Source organism: Neophocaena asiaeorientalis, unplaced genomic scaffold, assembly GCF_003031525.2.
Source record: "Neophocaena asiaeorientalis asiaeorientalis breed wild unplaced genomic scaffold, Neophocaena_asiaeorientalis_V1.1 scaffold82, whole genome shotgun sequence".
Lineage (NCBI taxonomy): Eukaryota > Metazoa > Chordata > Mammalia > Artiodactyla > Phocoenidae > Neophocaena > Neophocaena asiaeorientalis.
This window is the reverse complement of record NW_020173068.1, coordinates 9,453,037-9,468,342: the sequence shown is the minus strand read 5'-3', so window position 1 is coordinate 9,468,342 and position 15,306 is coordinate 9,453,037. Positions and strand designations below refer to the sequence as shown.

General features: G+C 50.1%; 1 protein-coding gene across 4 annotated transcripts in view; it reads left to right on the top strand.

Moving 5' to 3' along the window:
* Positions 1-73: 73 nt before the first annotated feature.
* KIAA1755 (KIAA1755 ortholog) overlaps positions 74-15,306 on the top strand; it is a 40,544-nt gene continuing 25,311 nt past the window's right edge. Inside the window, exons 1-4 of one of the 4 annotated variants that reach the window (XM_024743158.1) lie at positions 74-318; positions 9,038-9,235; positions 12,887-14,225; positions 14,709-14,853. In XM_024743158.1, the coding sequence (XP_024598926.1) occupies positions 316-318; positions 9,038-9,235; positions 12,887-14,225; positions 14,709-14,853 (1,685 nt within the window). In that variant the 5' untranslated portion in view covers positions 74-315. Of the gene's footprint in view, positions 319-9,037; positions 9,236-12,886; positions 14,226-14,708; positions 14,907-15,306 lie in introns of those variants that run through there. The other 3 variants (XM_024743157.1, XM_024743159.1, XM_024743160.1) reach the window with 3 other exon arrangements.

Here is a 15,306-nt window from a genome sequence, read left to right as displayed (position 1 = left end):
CCGCCCCTGCGGCCGCCCTCGGTGATGGCCCGGCCGGCACCGCCCGCGGCTCTGCCAGTCTCTTCCTGTCCACAGTCTCGGTCTCCGCGCGTCTCTCCCGCACCCCTTCTCTCTCTCTCTCTCTCACAGTCTTCCCAGCTCCCTTCGGAGATGAGGCAGGGGTCGGCGCCCAGGGCCAGCCCGCTCCGCCCGCTCCAGGGCTAGGTGGGGGACCGGGGGTTGCACCGGACAGACCGATGCGCGGACCGGACCCAGTGAGCCATCGCCCAGGAGAGGAGCAGCCGCCGCCGCCGCCACCGCTTGTACCCCGTCACCATGGTAACGCTTGCCAAGGCCTGGACCACCTTGCTGTGTCCCCTTTTGATGGGGCACAGCCCTCGAGGGGATGTCCAGGGCAGACCCCCTACCTTTGACACAGACAACCCTCAATTCCTGGCTAGGGGTCTGTGCTTAACTGCCTCCACCAGCAGGGGAAGGGTGTAGGGTGCAGGAATCCATCTCTGGCAACGATGTCCTCGCCATCTGTCCACGCATGAAGTGGATGGAATAAGATTGGATGTCTGGTAAACTTTGATACGGCCCCATCCCATAGCACAGATCGGAGCTGGAAACCTACCTCTGGACCTTGGACAAACTTGGGGTGGTGATGCGTTTCAGACTTGGGGCTGAGGGTCAGATATGCCCACTGTTGCCACATGCGTTTGGATGGGGTTGGGGGTTAAAGTCCCCTCTCAGCCCAGTCAGGGAGCACAGGGCAAGGAGGGTTAGGGTACAGGGTGGAGAGGAGGGAATTGCTCACCAAAACTTGGGGTGGTGTTGATCCTTTAGACTCAGGGCAACAGTGTCAGATCTGCACATTGGCCCGGCATGAGGTGCTCCCATGGGAATTGGGTGGGGAGGTAGGCCTAGGGGAGGGGGAGGACAGAGGGCAATACCCCACACCGTGTCTTCCTGGGCTGGCACCTCAAGAAGGTTGCGGTGTTGTGTGTTTGTGTTTGTGTCAATATCTGGTAACAGAAAATGAAAGAAAAGCCTGTTAGCAGGGAATCTCAGCCCAGCTCCAGCCAGGCCGAGGAGCCCCAGGCCGGTTCAGAGAACAGTAGGGATTTGGAAAAGGGCTGTGGGGACAGGTCATGGCTTTAGCCCCTTGACTGTGATCGACCAGGTTGAATCTGTGTCGGTTGAACTGGTGCACACGCAGAATTCTCTACAGACATGTTCACACGTACACACAGAGAGCATGCAAACATGCCCCCACTGACTCACACGGCTGAATACACGTGCCCTCTCACACACGAGCCGTGTCCACCTGCTCTCCCAGATTGCTGGAATATGAGCATACGCCTGCATACCTACTACAGACATACTACAACACCAGGCTCCTAAATCCAGGTACTGCAGGGCCGGTGTACACACCCGTCACTCTTGGAGCTCTTTGGCAGTAATCGTCATAAGCTAATGGTTATTCACCTCTCACCACAGGCAAGGCGCTGAGCTGGGCAATTTACACCGGAGATCACGTAACTCACACCTGCTCTAACAGTAAACCTGCTGGTGTCTCCACCCCACAGATGGAGACCCAAGGCTCTGGGAACTTAACTGGCTGCCCAAGGTCACTCTACCAGGAAGTGGCAGTTAGGACAGCCTGAATTCTGAGCCTGACTCGGCTGTCACGGCCACCCCAGAGCCACCCGCACCGAGTGGTGTTTGCCAAACTTTGCCTAGCTTCAGACTTAACCCAATTATTAGTTTTCGAATCCAGAAATTCTTCGCTGAACCGAAGACCCCTCAGATCAAGGCTCAGGCACTGGGTGGCTCCTCTCAAAGGGTGAACAATTCTTTTCTGAATGGGAGTGAGACAAGTTTTCCTCCCGCCTTTGTCTTTAAATATATTAAAGGTAGTCACCTGCCCATCTCTCTGGCATCACCTCTATACTCCAGCCACTCTGACTTTGGTTCAGAGCCTCTTGTGTTTCGTGCTTCCTCCTGCCACAGGGCCTTTGCACATCCTGTTCCTGCTAAGTGGAGCACCTTCCCCTAATGAATTCCTATTCATCCTGTGAATCTCCACCCAAATGTCACCTCCTCAGGAAAGCCTTTCCCGATTCCCCTGACTTTCACTCTAGCATGCTGTATATCTCTCCTTCATGGTACCCATCACAGTTGCAATGTTTGTGGGGCAATTTGATTAATGGCTATTTAGTGTTCTGGGGCAGCCCAAGGTCAGAGCATCTTATGACAGGGATGTAGGGTTTATCCCATCCCACATTTCTGAAGTTTCAGTATCGTCATAACAAATTTTGCATATCCACTTACTGGATAAGGTATTATTAAAAAATTATAAAATTTACTACTTATTATTTGCTTAATATTTTTCTTTAAATCAACTTACTTTATAAACTGAAAAATATATTTAAATAGGAAATTTTATATCATGACCATGAAAAATCAGTATTCATTGTCATAAATAGAAAGTAACTGTAAAAATACATACAATGAAGGCAAATATATGTTAGAAAATTCTGGCTCGATCAAGTTGGCCATGGATGATTCTAAGCCTGAGGACGATTTTCTTTTTCTTAAAAGGAGTAATAACTAAGTGTCTGAGAGGTGTTCAAGATATACTGGCACTGGGCCTTCCCTGGTGGCGCAGTGGTTGAGAGTCCACCTGCCGATGCAGGGGACGCGGTTTCATGCCCCGGTCTATACTGGCGCTGAACTTTCTCTTTGGTGTCATCAAGAGGACTGGGAGAGAATTGGAGTAACTTTCTTACTGTGATTTCACGTCAAGTTCGTGTCCTCCCCACATCGTCTTGTGGGCCACCTGTGATCCCATCGCATGCTTTGAGAAAAACTGATTGAGTCCAATTCATTTCATTCAACATTGCCAAAGTACTTACCTTGTGGTGGTCCCCCAAAGTACCTACTGTGTGCCAGGCCCTGTGTAAGGATCAGGGCCTGGAGATGAGTCAGCCCTGCTCCCTGCCTGGGGGGCTTGCAGTCGCTGGTGAAGGCAGACCATTCACTGAGAATTCTGTGCTGTATGATGGGTAGTGGGAGTCCGTCCCTTTGCCTAGAAGCACATGTATCATGAAAAAGAGATGCGGGTCCAGCAGGGCTCTGAAGGGTGGGAAAGAGCTCACCCAGTCTGGAGAGGGGTGAGTGGGAGTTCAGGCAGTGCTTCCCAAAGTGAGGAACCCACCATGGGTCCTAGGAGGGGAGACTTTTGCTGGTGCTTAGATGAACATTTTTTATATAGCTTTTCATCTTAATGGGTGTTAGGAAGTGATTTAAACAGCACAATCACATGATAATAAATACAAATAAATTTAAGTTGAAAATGAAGTGACAAAAAGACTAACATGAAGTAAATAATTAATATTAAGGAAACAGTAAATTAGGTTAGGTGAAGAGCAAGAAAAACTCATGAATGTGACGCATGGGTCTTTGGGAAGCCCCGAGCTGCAGTGTTGTGTGTATTAGACATAGGAAGGGTATGCTGGGTGTAGATTGATGGGCCACTGATGCCAGGATGAGTTGCTCAGGCAATGGGGAGCCACTCAAGATCGTCGAGCAGTAGAGGGTCACAGTTGGATCTGTGTGTTAGAAAGGCTACTGTCGTGGCCAAAGGGGAGCCTGGCCTGGTGGCAGGGAGCCTGGGGAAGAGGCAGAGGAACTGGGAGTTATGCGGGCAGGTTCATACTCCAGCTCTACCATTTACTTGGGCTCAGTTTCTTAATCTGTAAAATGGGAATAAATATACCCATCCCATAGAGCTGTTGGGAAGATGAAATAAAAGAATGTACAAAAGGTTCTTAGGATAAGGCATGCCACAGAAGCCTTGCTCAGTAAGAAGCTCTAGTAAAATTGTTATTATCCTTATGTGGTTTAGGTGGGGGATGGTGAACCCCAGGGCAGAGGCAAAAGGGATAAGAGGGAAAGGAACAAACACAAAACTAAGGCCCAAAGAGGTGAACTGACTTGCTCAAGGTCACATGGATGATACATAACAAAGCTGGACTTGAATGTGGGTCTTCTAACGCCCACTTGCTTCTCAGTTCACTGCGTCTGGGTTGTTTTTCCAGTTTCTGAAAGGTTTTATTAAGGAGCCAATTCTCACTCATACTTCCACCCACACAAAAAAGGATTTAAAGCAGGAGAAGCCTTAGTTGGATGTGAGCAATAACTTCCTGGCAGCCAGAGCAGCAGAACGCTGGGTTTAGACTCTCCAGCCTGGAGAAGTTCAAGAGGAGGCCCCCGGTAGTTGAGCCTTGTGGTCACAGCTTGACACCCACTGGGCTGCATCTGGCTTACAGATGTGTTTGGTTTGGCCAACCTTTAAAATTTGGGGAGGTTTTACTAAAATTTCAATAGACCTGGCAATGCTGGGCAAAGGCAACTCTTGGCTGGAGCTGATGAGATGCGGTGTGTGCCCCAGGCCCCACCACTCCCTATTGTTTCCCTGACACTGAGGCCGACTGTCAGGGGCCACTTACCAAGGGACTAGAGGGGTTATTTTCTCACACCTGGACCAATTCCATCTTCCATGTCAACTCTCAGGCCCCTGTAGGCATTTGTATTTGTGGCTGCTGGTTTAGACCCTCCCTGGACCTGAGTAGGGAGATGGATGAGACAGACCTTTGTAAACTTTCTCACCAACTGTGGTTTAACTGATCCCATTTGGGAACCATCCCAGTTCCAAACCTTCCTGAACCTGATTGTACCTTGAATTCTAGAAAGGCCCCACTTGGAAGGGCCCTTAGAGATAGATAAGCCCAATGGTCCCATTTTACAGATGGGGAAACTGAGGCTAAGATAACTCAGTGAGTCAAGGGTGGAATCTCACCTTTCCTAGGCGTTTCTGCCATGGAGGAGAGCAGGGGTTGAAGGTAGTAGCCCTAGGACACTGCCTACCTCAGCTTTTCTCAGTTCTCTCTCTTCCCAAGCTAGGAGGTGTCGATGCTAAATGATGCTAAAATCTTTGCCTGTTGGAGTAAATGGATAAATCTGGACCTTTAAGAAGAGTTCAGCCCACCTCTCAGAAGGCCCAACTAACAATATCTGGTGAGACCATTTAAAAAGGGAACCAGACTTAAAAACACACACACACAATCACACTTTTATATCCCCACCCCCAATTATAAGAGCTCTACAGTCTGGTAACAGACGTTTGGAAAATCCAGCAACTGTGACTTACGAGGCCCCTGTCCCTCACAGCCCTCAGGGGTAACTGCAGTTAACACTTTATTTCATGGCCTCTCGGCTTACACACACTTTTACACAGTGGAGATCACACTGCATGGGAATTTTTTTTTCAATTCCAATGGTCAGAAGAGTAGTTACTGCTGGACTGGGGGCTTGGCCTGGGAGGGGGCTTCTTTCTGGGGTGGTGGAAGTCTTGTCTGTCCATCTGGGTAGTGGTTCCAACGGTACATACAGAGGTAAAAATGCATCAACCTATGCACTTCATACTTGTTTATTTTACTTGATAAGACTTAAGATTGCAATAATAATAGAGGCTCATTGCAAAGACATTGATCAGAAATTTACAAACACCTGTACTCCGACTCCTCCCCTGCCCAGACAGGACTGCTGGGAACAGACACTCTTCTGTGCCCTTTGGCACCATACAAGGTTCCTTGGGTCAGTCCAGAAGGTCTGTAAGCATCATATAGGTGCCAGCCCCCTTGGTGGGCTCCATCTCTGGCCCTGAGTCGCAGGGGAGGGGGCTGAAGGGCTTCAGACTGGCTCTGGCCTGTGACACCCACTTCTTTCTCAGCTTCACACCGTCTCCTGCCTCAGCTCCCGTGGAGGAACAGTTAAAGGCCCGGCTGGGCTGCACTCATGGGGGAGGAATGGAAACATGTCGATTAAGTTTCACGGAAATCATTTTGAGGGGCCCATGTCTGGCCGATGGTGTTTGGGTTCCTGTGGTCCCAGGCTGGGCTGCCCATTTGATTTTGAGTGGAGAGGAGCCAGCTTTCCTCCCTGCAGCCGCCTGGGCCTCGTCACCGTGTGCTTCCCCCAATACTTGGACCGCTTATGAGCCCCTGGGGCTCAGGCCTGTAGCAGGTAATGCTCTGGCCAAGAGCTCGGAGTCCCGTTGACTTGGAACATTCTTCCTTTTTACTGGCTGCCCCTTATATGGTTACAGTGTGCGGCCAGCTGAGCCAGTGTGCGAAAGCCAAGGCGTTCCAGGCTGCAAGCCTTGGTCTGTGAGAGGTAAACATCATTAGTGGGCCCCACTTGAAACAGTGCAGGATAGACAGCTGAGAAGGCCGCCTCCAAGGCTGGTGGCTGGTGGTGGCCCCAAGGCAGACACCCAGGGACAGAGGCAGAGGGTAGACTTGACCCGTCCAGACCTGCGTTGGATCCTGGCTGTCTTTCTCCCCTTCTCTGTGATCTTGGACCAGATAAAGAGTCTTAGTTTCTTTATCTGCAGAATGGAATGTTCCTACTTTGCCCCTAGGATGGTGGTGTGGCCAAGAAAGAGAATGTGAGTAGAGGGCCCCTAGAAACTGTCATTTTTAAGGGGGTGACCCTCGTGTCTGGGCTTACCAGTGACGGTGCCAGGACCCTCTTTCCTTCAGAATGGGGGCTGTAGACATTCATTCATTCCTTCATTCATATATTCATTCTATAGATAGCAATGGAGGGCCTACCTTGTGTTCAGCTCTGTGTGGGTGCTGGGGACACAGCAGTGACACCAACATTTGTCTAAATGCCCTGGGCTAGCGTCTCCGATTTTACAGCCTCCTGGCATTAGAATCTTTCTGGGATGGAGACAGGCTCTCTTCCTCTCCCTCCAAGTCTTTATTTTATTTCCCTGTCTCTAGGGGCCTCATTTATAAAAAGTGATTTTTCTGTTCTAAATAAGCTCCCTTTATGCTGGATTCTTGTTTATTCTCATCTTCCTTTACATCCTTCAGCGATAGACCCAGAACTTGCAGCCAGTCTGGGGCAACCAGAATGGCTTTCATCAGGCTTTTTTAAGAGTCGAAAATCACAGCCCTTGGATCCTAGTACCACACCTGGTTGGGACCCTCTGGCCTTGTCCCACTTGCCTATTTTACAGATAGAAAAGGTGTGGTTCAGAGAGGGACACTTGATTTATCCCTCCACATTACTGAGCACCTATATTGTGCCAGGCACTGAAAACCCTAGAAGAACAGGAGTCACTGCCGGCTGTGTTAATTTCCGTTGCTGCTGAAATTAATGACCACAAATTTAGTAGCTTACAGCAGCGGAAATGTGTCATCTTGCAGCTCAATAGATCACCTGTCCAACGTGGGCCTCGCTGGGCTCAAATCAAGGTGCTGTTGGGCTGCATTCTTTTCTGGAGACTCTCAGTGAGAAGCTGTTTGCCTTTCCCAGCTTCCAGGAGTCGCCCACATTCCTTGGCTTTGCCTCTGTTTTCAAAGCCAGCAGCATTGCCTCTCTCTGATGCTTCTTCCACAGTCACCTTTCCTTCTGACTCTCGCCCCTTCTGCATTCTCTTCTACTTTTGAGGACACTTGTGATTGGATTGGACTCACTTGGATAATCTAGAATAATCTCCCTACTTTAAGGCTAGCTGACTAGCAACTTTTATTCCATCTGCAACCTTAATTCCTCTTTGCCATGTAAGGTTCCAGAGATTAGGATGTGGGCATTGGGGGTGGGGGGAGCATTATTCTGCTTACCACTCCTGTCCTCAGGGAGCCCGGGGTCCACCGAGGGAGACAAAAATCAGCGTGGGATTTGCCATGGGAGCCCAGAAATGAGGACACCTGACCCAGCTAGGGTGGGAGTGGGAGATCAGAGAAAGTCTCCTAGAAGAGACGAGGGGTGACCTGGATCTTGCAGAACAAGGAGTTAGCCTGGTGGGAAAGGAAGTAGAAGGCATCCTTGGAGGAAGGAAAAGCATGTGAAAAGTCCTGGAGGCAAGGGAGGGAACGTGTGTGTCATAGTGGCAGAAGCCTAGGGAGAGCAGTGAGGCTGGAGGTGTGGCCAGGTGCTTTCTGAAGGCAGTGGCGAACCTTTGAGCAGGAGACTGACAAGGCCAGATTTGCATTTGAGAAAGATCACCCTGGGGTCCTGGTGGAGAAATGCTGGAGAGGAGGGAGACTAGAGAAGGGAAAACAGTGAGGAAGTGATTCAGTGGAAGAGGTGATGGGGGCCTGGATCTGGGCGGGGCAGGCGAACAGAGCAGAGAGAGTGGGTTGGTGAGCTGATGGAGGCGAGAAGACTGTATAGGATGTGGCTGAGGGTTGTCTGTGGGCAGGGGAGGCAGGAGGAAGGGGCGGGATGATGAGCAGATTTCTGGTTTAGGAGTCTGACTGGATGGGGAGGCAATCACTAAGGTAGGGATGTGGGGGGAAGGGTAAGCTTAGGAGGGTATTGAGTTAGATTTATGTATTGATGGTCTGTGCCCCATAAACATCTAGAGGAGGCATCCTGGATAGATGAAGATGGAGCTCGCATCAATCATATCAACTTGTATCAGTTAGTTACTGCTGTGTAATAAACCACCCCAACTGAGTGGTATAAAACAGCAATCACTCATTATCACTCATGTGTCTGCATGTGGACTGGGGCTTGTCTCATCTAGGCTGGGCTTTGCTGGTGGCTCAGCTTCAAACTGCAGGTGTGCAGGTCAGCCAGGTGGTGACATTTGGGGATGCTGACCTCTCCTTTCCCTCTGGCCCTGACCTGGATGCCTTCCCCTGTTCCTCTACTCCACCTTGGATCAGCAGATGACATTTGAGCAAAGATCTGCAGGAGGTGAGGGAGTGAGGATGTCTTAAGGAGGAGTATTCTAGGCAGAGGGAACAGCCAGTGCAAAGGCCCTGAGATGGGATTGTGCCTGGTATGTTTGAAGAACAGGAAAGAAGGCCAATGTGGCTGAAGGGGGTGTGTGAGTGGGAGGGTGTAGCAGAGGAGTTCAGAGTTAGCAGGAGCCTTAGTTATCTGAGGTCAGGAAGGTCAGAGGAAGTGGCCCCTACCCTTATTATTATTGCTACTATCACTTTTCATCCTCCCCTCCTGTCCCCCACAGGACCCCCCATCCTTGGATGCAGCCATCCAGCATGCCCTGGCGGGCCTCTATCCCCCTTTTGAGGCCACAGCACCCACCATCCTGGGTCAGGTGTTCCGTCTCCTGGATTCTGACTTCCGGGGCGACGGACTGAACTTCCTCCTGGATTTCCTGATCCCTGCCAAGCGCCTGTGTGAACAAGTGCGCGAAGCAGCCTGTGTAAGTCAGAGGGATGTGGGACCAGGGGACAAGCTCTCCCAGAAGGCCAGGGGCTGGAGGTGAGCAGAGAAGGAGGTGGACTGGTGAGTGTGTTGTTGAAGGGCATGAACTGGGGACGTGGGATGGCTTTCAGGTATCATTGCTTTCTCCAAAAAACACTTCAGCCCCACAAATGGACAGGAAGGTCACTTGGCCCTTTACCCTCTGACATCTAGGAGTCAATCACGTTTGCACTTTGACTAACAGGGAGGGAGGCCAGCCTTGTGGGTTCTCTGGCCCCCCAGGAACTGGCATTGTGGGCATCATCTGGCTGTCTTGGCTGAAGTGGTGCAGCTTCAGTGGAAATAGTAGAGAATGTCCCAGACCTTCCCTGGAGCCCTCGTGGCATCAGGACTCTCACTTTCTTCCCTGGAGACTCCTTCAACCCAGATCTCAGGGAGGCCTCTCCTGAGGCAAAGGGGAAAGAAAAGTGTTTCAGGCAGGACTCACTCGCTGCAAATGACAGATCCTTACTCAGACCAGGACAGGGTGATTCGGACCAAGGCCCAAGATGTTCTGCTGATCAAACTCCTCCAGGACTCTTTCTGTCTCTTGTCTCTGCTTCTACTGCTTGCCAGAATCATTCTTACAGGCTAGGTGTTTCTCAAGGCTGGAGCCAGGGCAGCACTAGGATCAAAATCCTACTCTGGAGAGGAAAATGAACTCCTTCCCATCAGCTGCAGATAGAAAAAAATCACAAGGAAGGATCCTGATTGGCCAGGCTCGGCTCCTGTGTCCCTGCTTGGACCAATCACTGTGGCAAGAGGAATGGGGTACCAGGATTGGCCAGGCTTGGATCCTGTGTCCATGCTTGGACCAATTATTGCAGCCAGAGGAATGGGATACCAGGATTGGCCAGGCTTGAGTCATATGCCTATCTCTAAGCTCAGAGGGTGGAGACTGTTTTAAGAAAGGGTGGGGAGAGGCCTTTGGAGACCAAAGCCTCAGATGCCCACTGCTAGAACTTACCCACACCCTTCACAGAGTTGCTGACTCTGCCCTACTCTTCTGTTATTCAGTGCCCACCCCTACTGCCCCAGCGTCAAGAATCGCTAACAGCATCTTAGGTCCTACTAGCCTTTCCTGAGTTGCTCACGCCTGTCGGGGACGTGGCACATCAGGAGGACAGATAAGCAGAGGGACCGTGTGCGTCATTTTAGTAATAGAAAGAAATTGGATGTAGCAGCTAAAAGTTCAGGCTTAGGAGCCAGAATTAGAGATGGTTGGAACTGGAAGGAAATAGATCATTCATTTAAGCTACTTAGCACAGTGCTTGACACACAGAAATAGCTCCATACACATTTGCTGTTCTTTTAGGAGAAGGAAGAGTCTCACTGAAACATTGCAGCCAATTTCCACATATCCATGTTGACATCATTTAAGCCATATCCTCCCCATCCTTATTTCTTCTCCCTGACAAGCTGTACAAATGCCTGTTTCCTTTATTTGGCCATTAAAACTGCATTTGCACTCTTTCCCCATTTCTTCTAGGGACAAGGGTCACAACATTTAGATTTCTTTATTTCCAATTATCTTTAACTTTAATCGTAATTATAGGTGAATTCGTGTCGTCTCAGAGCAGGGGGTAGTAGCGTGGGATTCATGTATGCCCTCAGGAGTCAGATGCCCCAAGTTCAAATCCAGGCTCCATCACTATGAAGTTGGGGGATCTATGTCACCTCTCTGACCTTCAGTTTTCTTATGTAGGAAGTGGGAATGTTAGTAACACAGGATGTATGTACCTCACCGAGATGATACACACAGCTTAGCCCAGAGCCTGGCATGAAGTAATTGCTCAGTAGCTGCTGGCTGTTTCTTTCCCACTGTCTCCTTTCTCCCTCTGAAATAAGAATGTACCAGCCTCAAAGTCTGCCTTTATAACCACCAGCACCCAGACAGACAGTCACCATCAATGAGGTCTGGAGGGACTAAGGACAGATACAGCCGACTCCAAATGTGAAAGTCTAGGCACAAGTCCTGCTTTCGCTACTTTTCAGCTGTGTGACCATGAGGCAATTCTTTAGCCTCGGTTTCCTCATCTGTAAAGCTGAGGAACTTTCCTGAACTGCCTGCACCACTGAGTTACTGAGAGTCAAATAAGATGATCGTAACAGTCATTTCTATGGTGCTTTGCTATTTGCAAAATACCTCTGGACTCTTTCGTCTGGTTCACTGAGAAGGTGATGGAAAGGATGTTGTAAACAGCAGAAGGCTATGTGGAAAGGCTGGAGTAACACAGACTCGTGGGGTTTATGCATATGAAGCTTCTTGGAGACAGCCGAATCTGCAGTGAAACTGAAATGAACTGGTTTATCAACATAGTAGGTACAAGTATGGTCAGATCATATTATTTCCCCAATTAATAATTCCAGGAAACGCCTGCTTAATTAACAGGAAGTTTAGTGTCACCCTCTGGAGGTCTCCTATATACACATCCAAATTATATGAGATTATCCAGGGCTTATTCAATCTGTAGGAATCAGATCAGACTCTTTTCCAAAAGTCAGGTAGAGAAAGACCTGTTGTCAGTCTGGTGGAGCTGTTGTTTCTGTTGTTGCCACATGGTGTCACTGTTGAACACTGGGTCTGCACAGCCCTGGCAGCCCCCTGGAGAGGCCCCAGGAGGACTTGCTGTGTCTACCTATGTAGAGAATTACTGGCACCTTCTGTTTAAAATTTTTTTTTATTGTTTAGCCTCACCTGCCGTGTTGTTAACTGCTAATGAGAAATAAATAAATAATAAACAAACAGATAAATTTCAGACCCAGAAGAGCAGAATGAATTTCCAGGGCCATCCAGCAAGTTCGTGGCAGGGTCAGATTTCCTAACTTCTCACTTAGTAGTGTTTCTACTTCACTCTGTAATCTCTCTACTTTACAAATTAGAGAATGGAATAAAGGCAGTAAGTAACGTTTTTTAAAGATTGAAAATCCTACAGTTTTTCAAAAGGTAAATATTGTCAAAGGGAGAGGGAAGTAATATTTATTGAATGTCTACTTATTATATGTTATGCATTGTGTTGGTTTTTTTAAAAAAAACATAAATGTATTTATAATCTAACTTAATCCTCACACCAACCCAGTAATACCACTATGTATCATTATTCCTATTTGCAAATAGGGAAATTGAGACTCAAAGAAGTTAAGTCATTTGCACAAATTAGTGATTCAGACCTTGGAAGCCACGTCTCCCTGGCCCTAAAGGGGTGGGTTTAACTTGAGCTGGCTTGAGAGAAGTTTTGATAGATGGAGAGGAAAAGGGAGCCAGCAGGACGATCCTCGTGGGAAAGGTGCTTGCTAACTGGCGCCTGGCACTCAGAGCTTTTCTCCTTTGGCCCAGTAGGCTAGCAAGTATTTTCAAGGTCAGGGCCAGGACTAAGGTGAGCAAGAGGCGTGGGAGGCACAACATTGAAGGAGGCGCTGCCTCTTGGGGCTGTGTGACTTGCAGGATGCTGAGAATGGAGCCTCCTTGGATGCTGTGTCCTAGGCACCTTTCTTGCCTCACCTGAGCCCCTGACCCGTCCAGGGTTCCTTCTGAGAGAGGGAAGGAAGCAAACCCGTGGGCGGGGTTTTCAGGGCCAGATTCTCTGATGCCAGCCCCTTCTCTTTGCAGACCCCCTACTCACACCACCTCTTCCTGCATGAAGGCTGGCCGCTGTGCCTGCGGGATGAGGTTGTGGTCCACCTGGCATCCCTCAATCCCCTCTTATTGCGCCAAGGTGACTTCTACCTTCAAGTTGAGCCCCGGGAGGAGCAGTCCGTCTGCATCATGATCAAGTGCCTCTCTGTGGACCTCCACACAGTGGACACGAAGCCTGTTCCTGAGTCATCTTACCCTATACTTTTCACCCAAGCCTGGCTGGAGGCCATCAACAGTGACTTTGAGGGCAGTCCCCTACACAACTGCCTGGTAGCTTCAGAAGACGGGATTGCTCCTGTGCCCTGGACCAAAATAACCAGCCCAGAGTTTGTGGATGACAGACCCCAAGCAGTAAATGTCCTCTCCCCAGCCTGGAGATCCCTTCAGTTAGAGGCACTGGATTTGAACAGCCCCCAAGAGCTGCACCGGGCCAGGTCTCCAGGCAGCCAGGTGCTACTTGCCCAGAGTTTGGCCAAGGGCAAGGGCGGGACACATGGGGACAAGTATCCAGGACTCATCAAAGTGGAGCAAGCTGGGCCTGGGGAGGTGGGCTTCAGGGTGGACGAAGTGGCCAGCCAGGACTTGGAGGGGGATTATGTGGCTCTCCTGGACTTTTCCCAAGAGAACCGAGGAGGGTCTCCCAGTAAGGAGGTGGAGACATCCAGTGGGTTTCCTTTTGGCGCACAGAAGGAGCTATCTGGAACTAAGGAAATCCCTTTCTCTCAAAGGATACTGCCTCTCTCAGGGGCCAATGGGGGGCCTTCTTTGGAAAAATGGACTTGTGAGAAGCCAGCAAGTTCGGGGGAGAAGCCCTGTGTTTGTGACTTGAGGAGAAAGGTTACTCATAATGTTCCCACCCAAGACTCAGAACACCAGCCCCAAGAGCCCTACCTCAGCGTCCTTGTAAACCCACTGCATTGTGCCTCTGGCCTCGGGTCAGGTGTCTCAGAAGAGCCAGCTCCCTCCAAGACACAGGGACCTCTGGGAGACTCAGAGAATATAGTCCAGTTCAATCCGGGACCAAAACAAGCATCCTCTGCCCAGCTGCGCCCAGCTTCCCCTCCTGCTTCTCCAGCCCCTGCAACCAAGATGGAAGAGAGGACCCAACAGGAAAATGGGAGACTTCCCAAGCCTGTGACCAGGCCCTGTCAAAACACTTCCCCCACTCCTGGGCTCAAATTCTCTTTCTTAAAGTGGCAGAGGCAAGGCCCTGTGACTCAGGAGAAAGCCTCGTTCCAGCATGACGGGCCCTGGAAAGTCTTGTGTTCACTCTACTCTCCCAAACCCAACCGAGACAAGTGCTCGGGGAAAGGTAAGCTGCCCACTCACTCAGCTGGACAGGGGAACCCTTCTCTGCATGTGATCAGGTGACAAGGTGCACAGGCTGTCAGGGGCAGAGACCCACCTGGGCTGGCTCAGTCTCAGGGATTTAGAGCATGGGGTGGCATGTCAAAAGGCTTGAGGTCTCATGGGCCTGGAATTGCGCAAGGTTCTGTGATTGTGTTGAGATGGCCTGAGTCTACACCCCAGCTTGGCCACGCACTGGCTGGGTGACCTTGATCAAGGACGTAACCTCTCTAAGTCCAGGTCTCCCTGTCTATACAATGGGGATCTGTCTGCCTCCTCAAGTTGTTTTGAGGGTCAAAGACACACCAGAAGTAAGGAGCTTAGCACAATGCCTGCCCCATAGAAGGAGATCAATATTGTAAGCTGTTACTATTAGAAAGTGAAAAAGAAAACATTTTCCCTGGGAAAATCCATCTTCTGCTTAACACTCTTTGTTGTTTTTTTCCAGCCGGAACAGCTCAGACCAAAACATCTGGCCCAGACGCTGACTCAGACCCACTGACCGAGGAAAAGGCTGGCTTCCCAGAAGCTTCTGAAGGCCCTCCAGAAAAAGGCCCCACTCTGAATGAGGAGCCCCCAGGGCCTGAGCCCAGGTTTGGGGCTCTGAGCATGGAGATCTTCCATTCCAGGATAGCATGCCTGCCAGGTCCTCAGGGATTGTAGGGGCAAGTGGAGGTGGAGGGGAGAGAGCTGTGGGGATGGGGAATGGGGCTGGGGTCCCCGAGTACCCTCAGATGCGGGTGGGTATAGGGGAGGCAGGGAAAGTCCTAGAGGCCTGTGTGCTGGATCAAGCCTCCCTGGGACTCAGATTCCATATGTTTCCAATGAAGGAGGTTAAAGCAATTTCTAGCAATCCATCCATCCATCCATCCTTCCATCTTACTTTCAGCGAGGCCGTCAAGGTGGATGTCTTAGGTCAGGTTCCCTAGAAGCAGAGCCTAAGACAGGGATCCGTGAAAAAGTGATTTATTTTACTGAGGGTTGCTCTCAGGGGAAGGGGAGTAAGGGAAGCAGGGCAGGGCAAGGGAGGAGAGAAGCCTGCATGT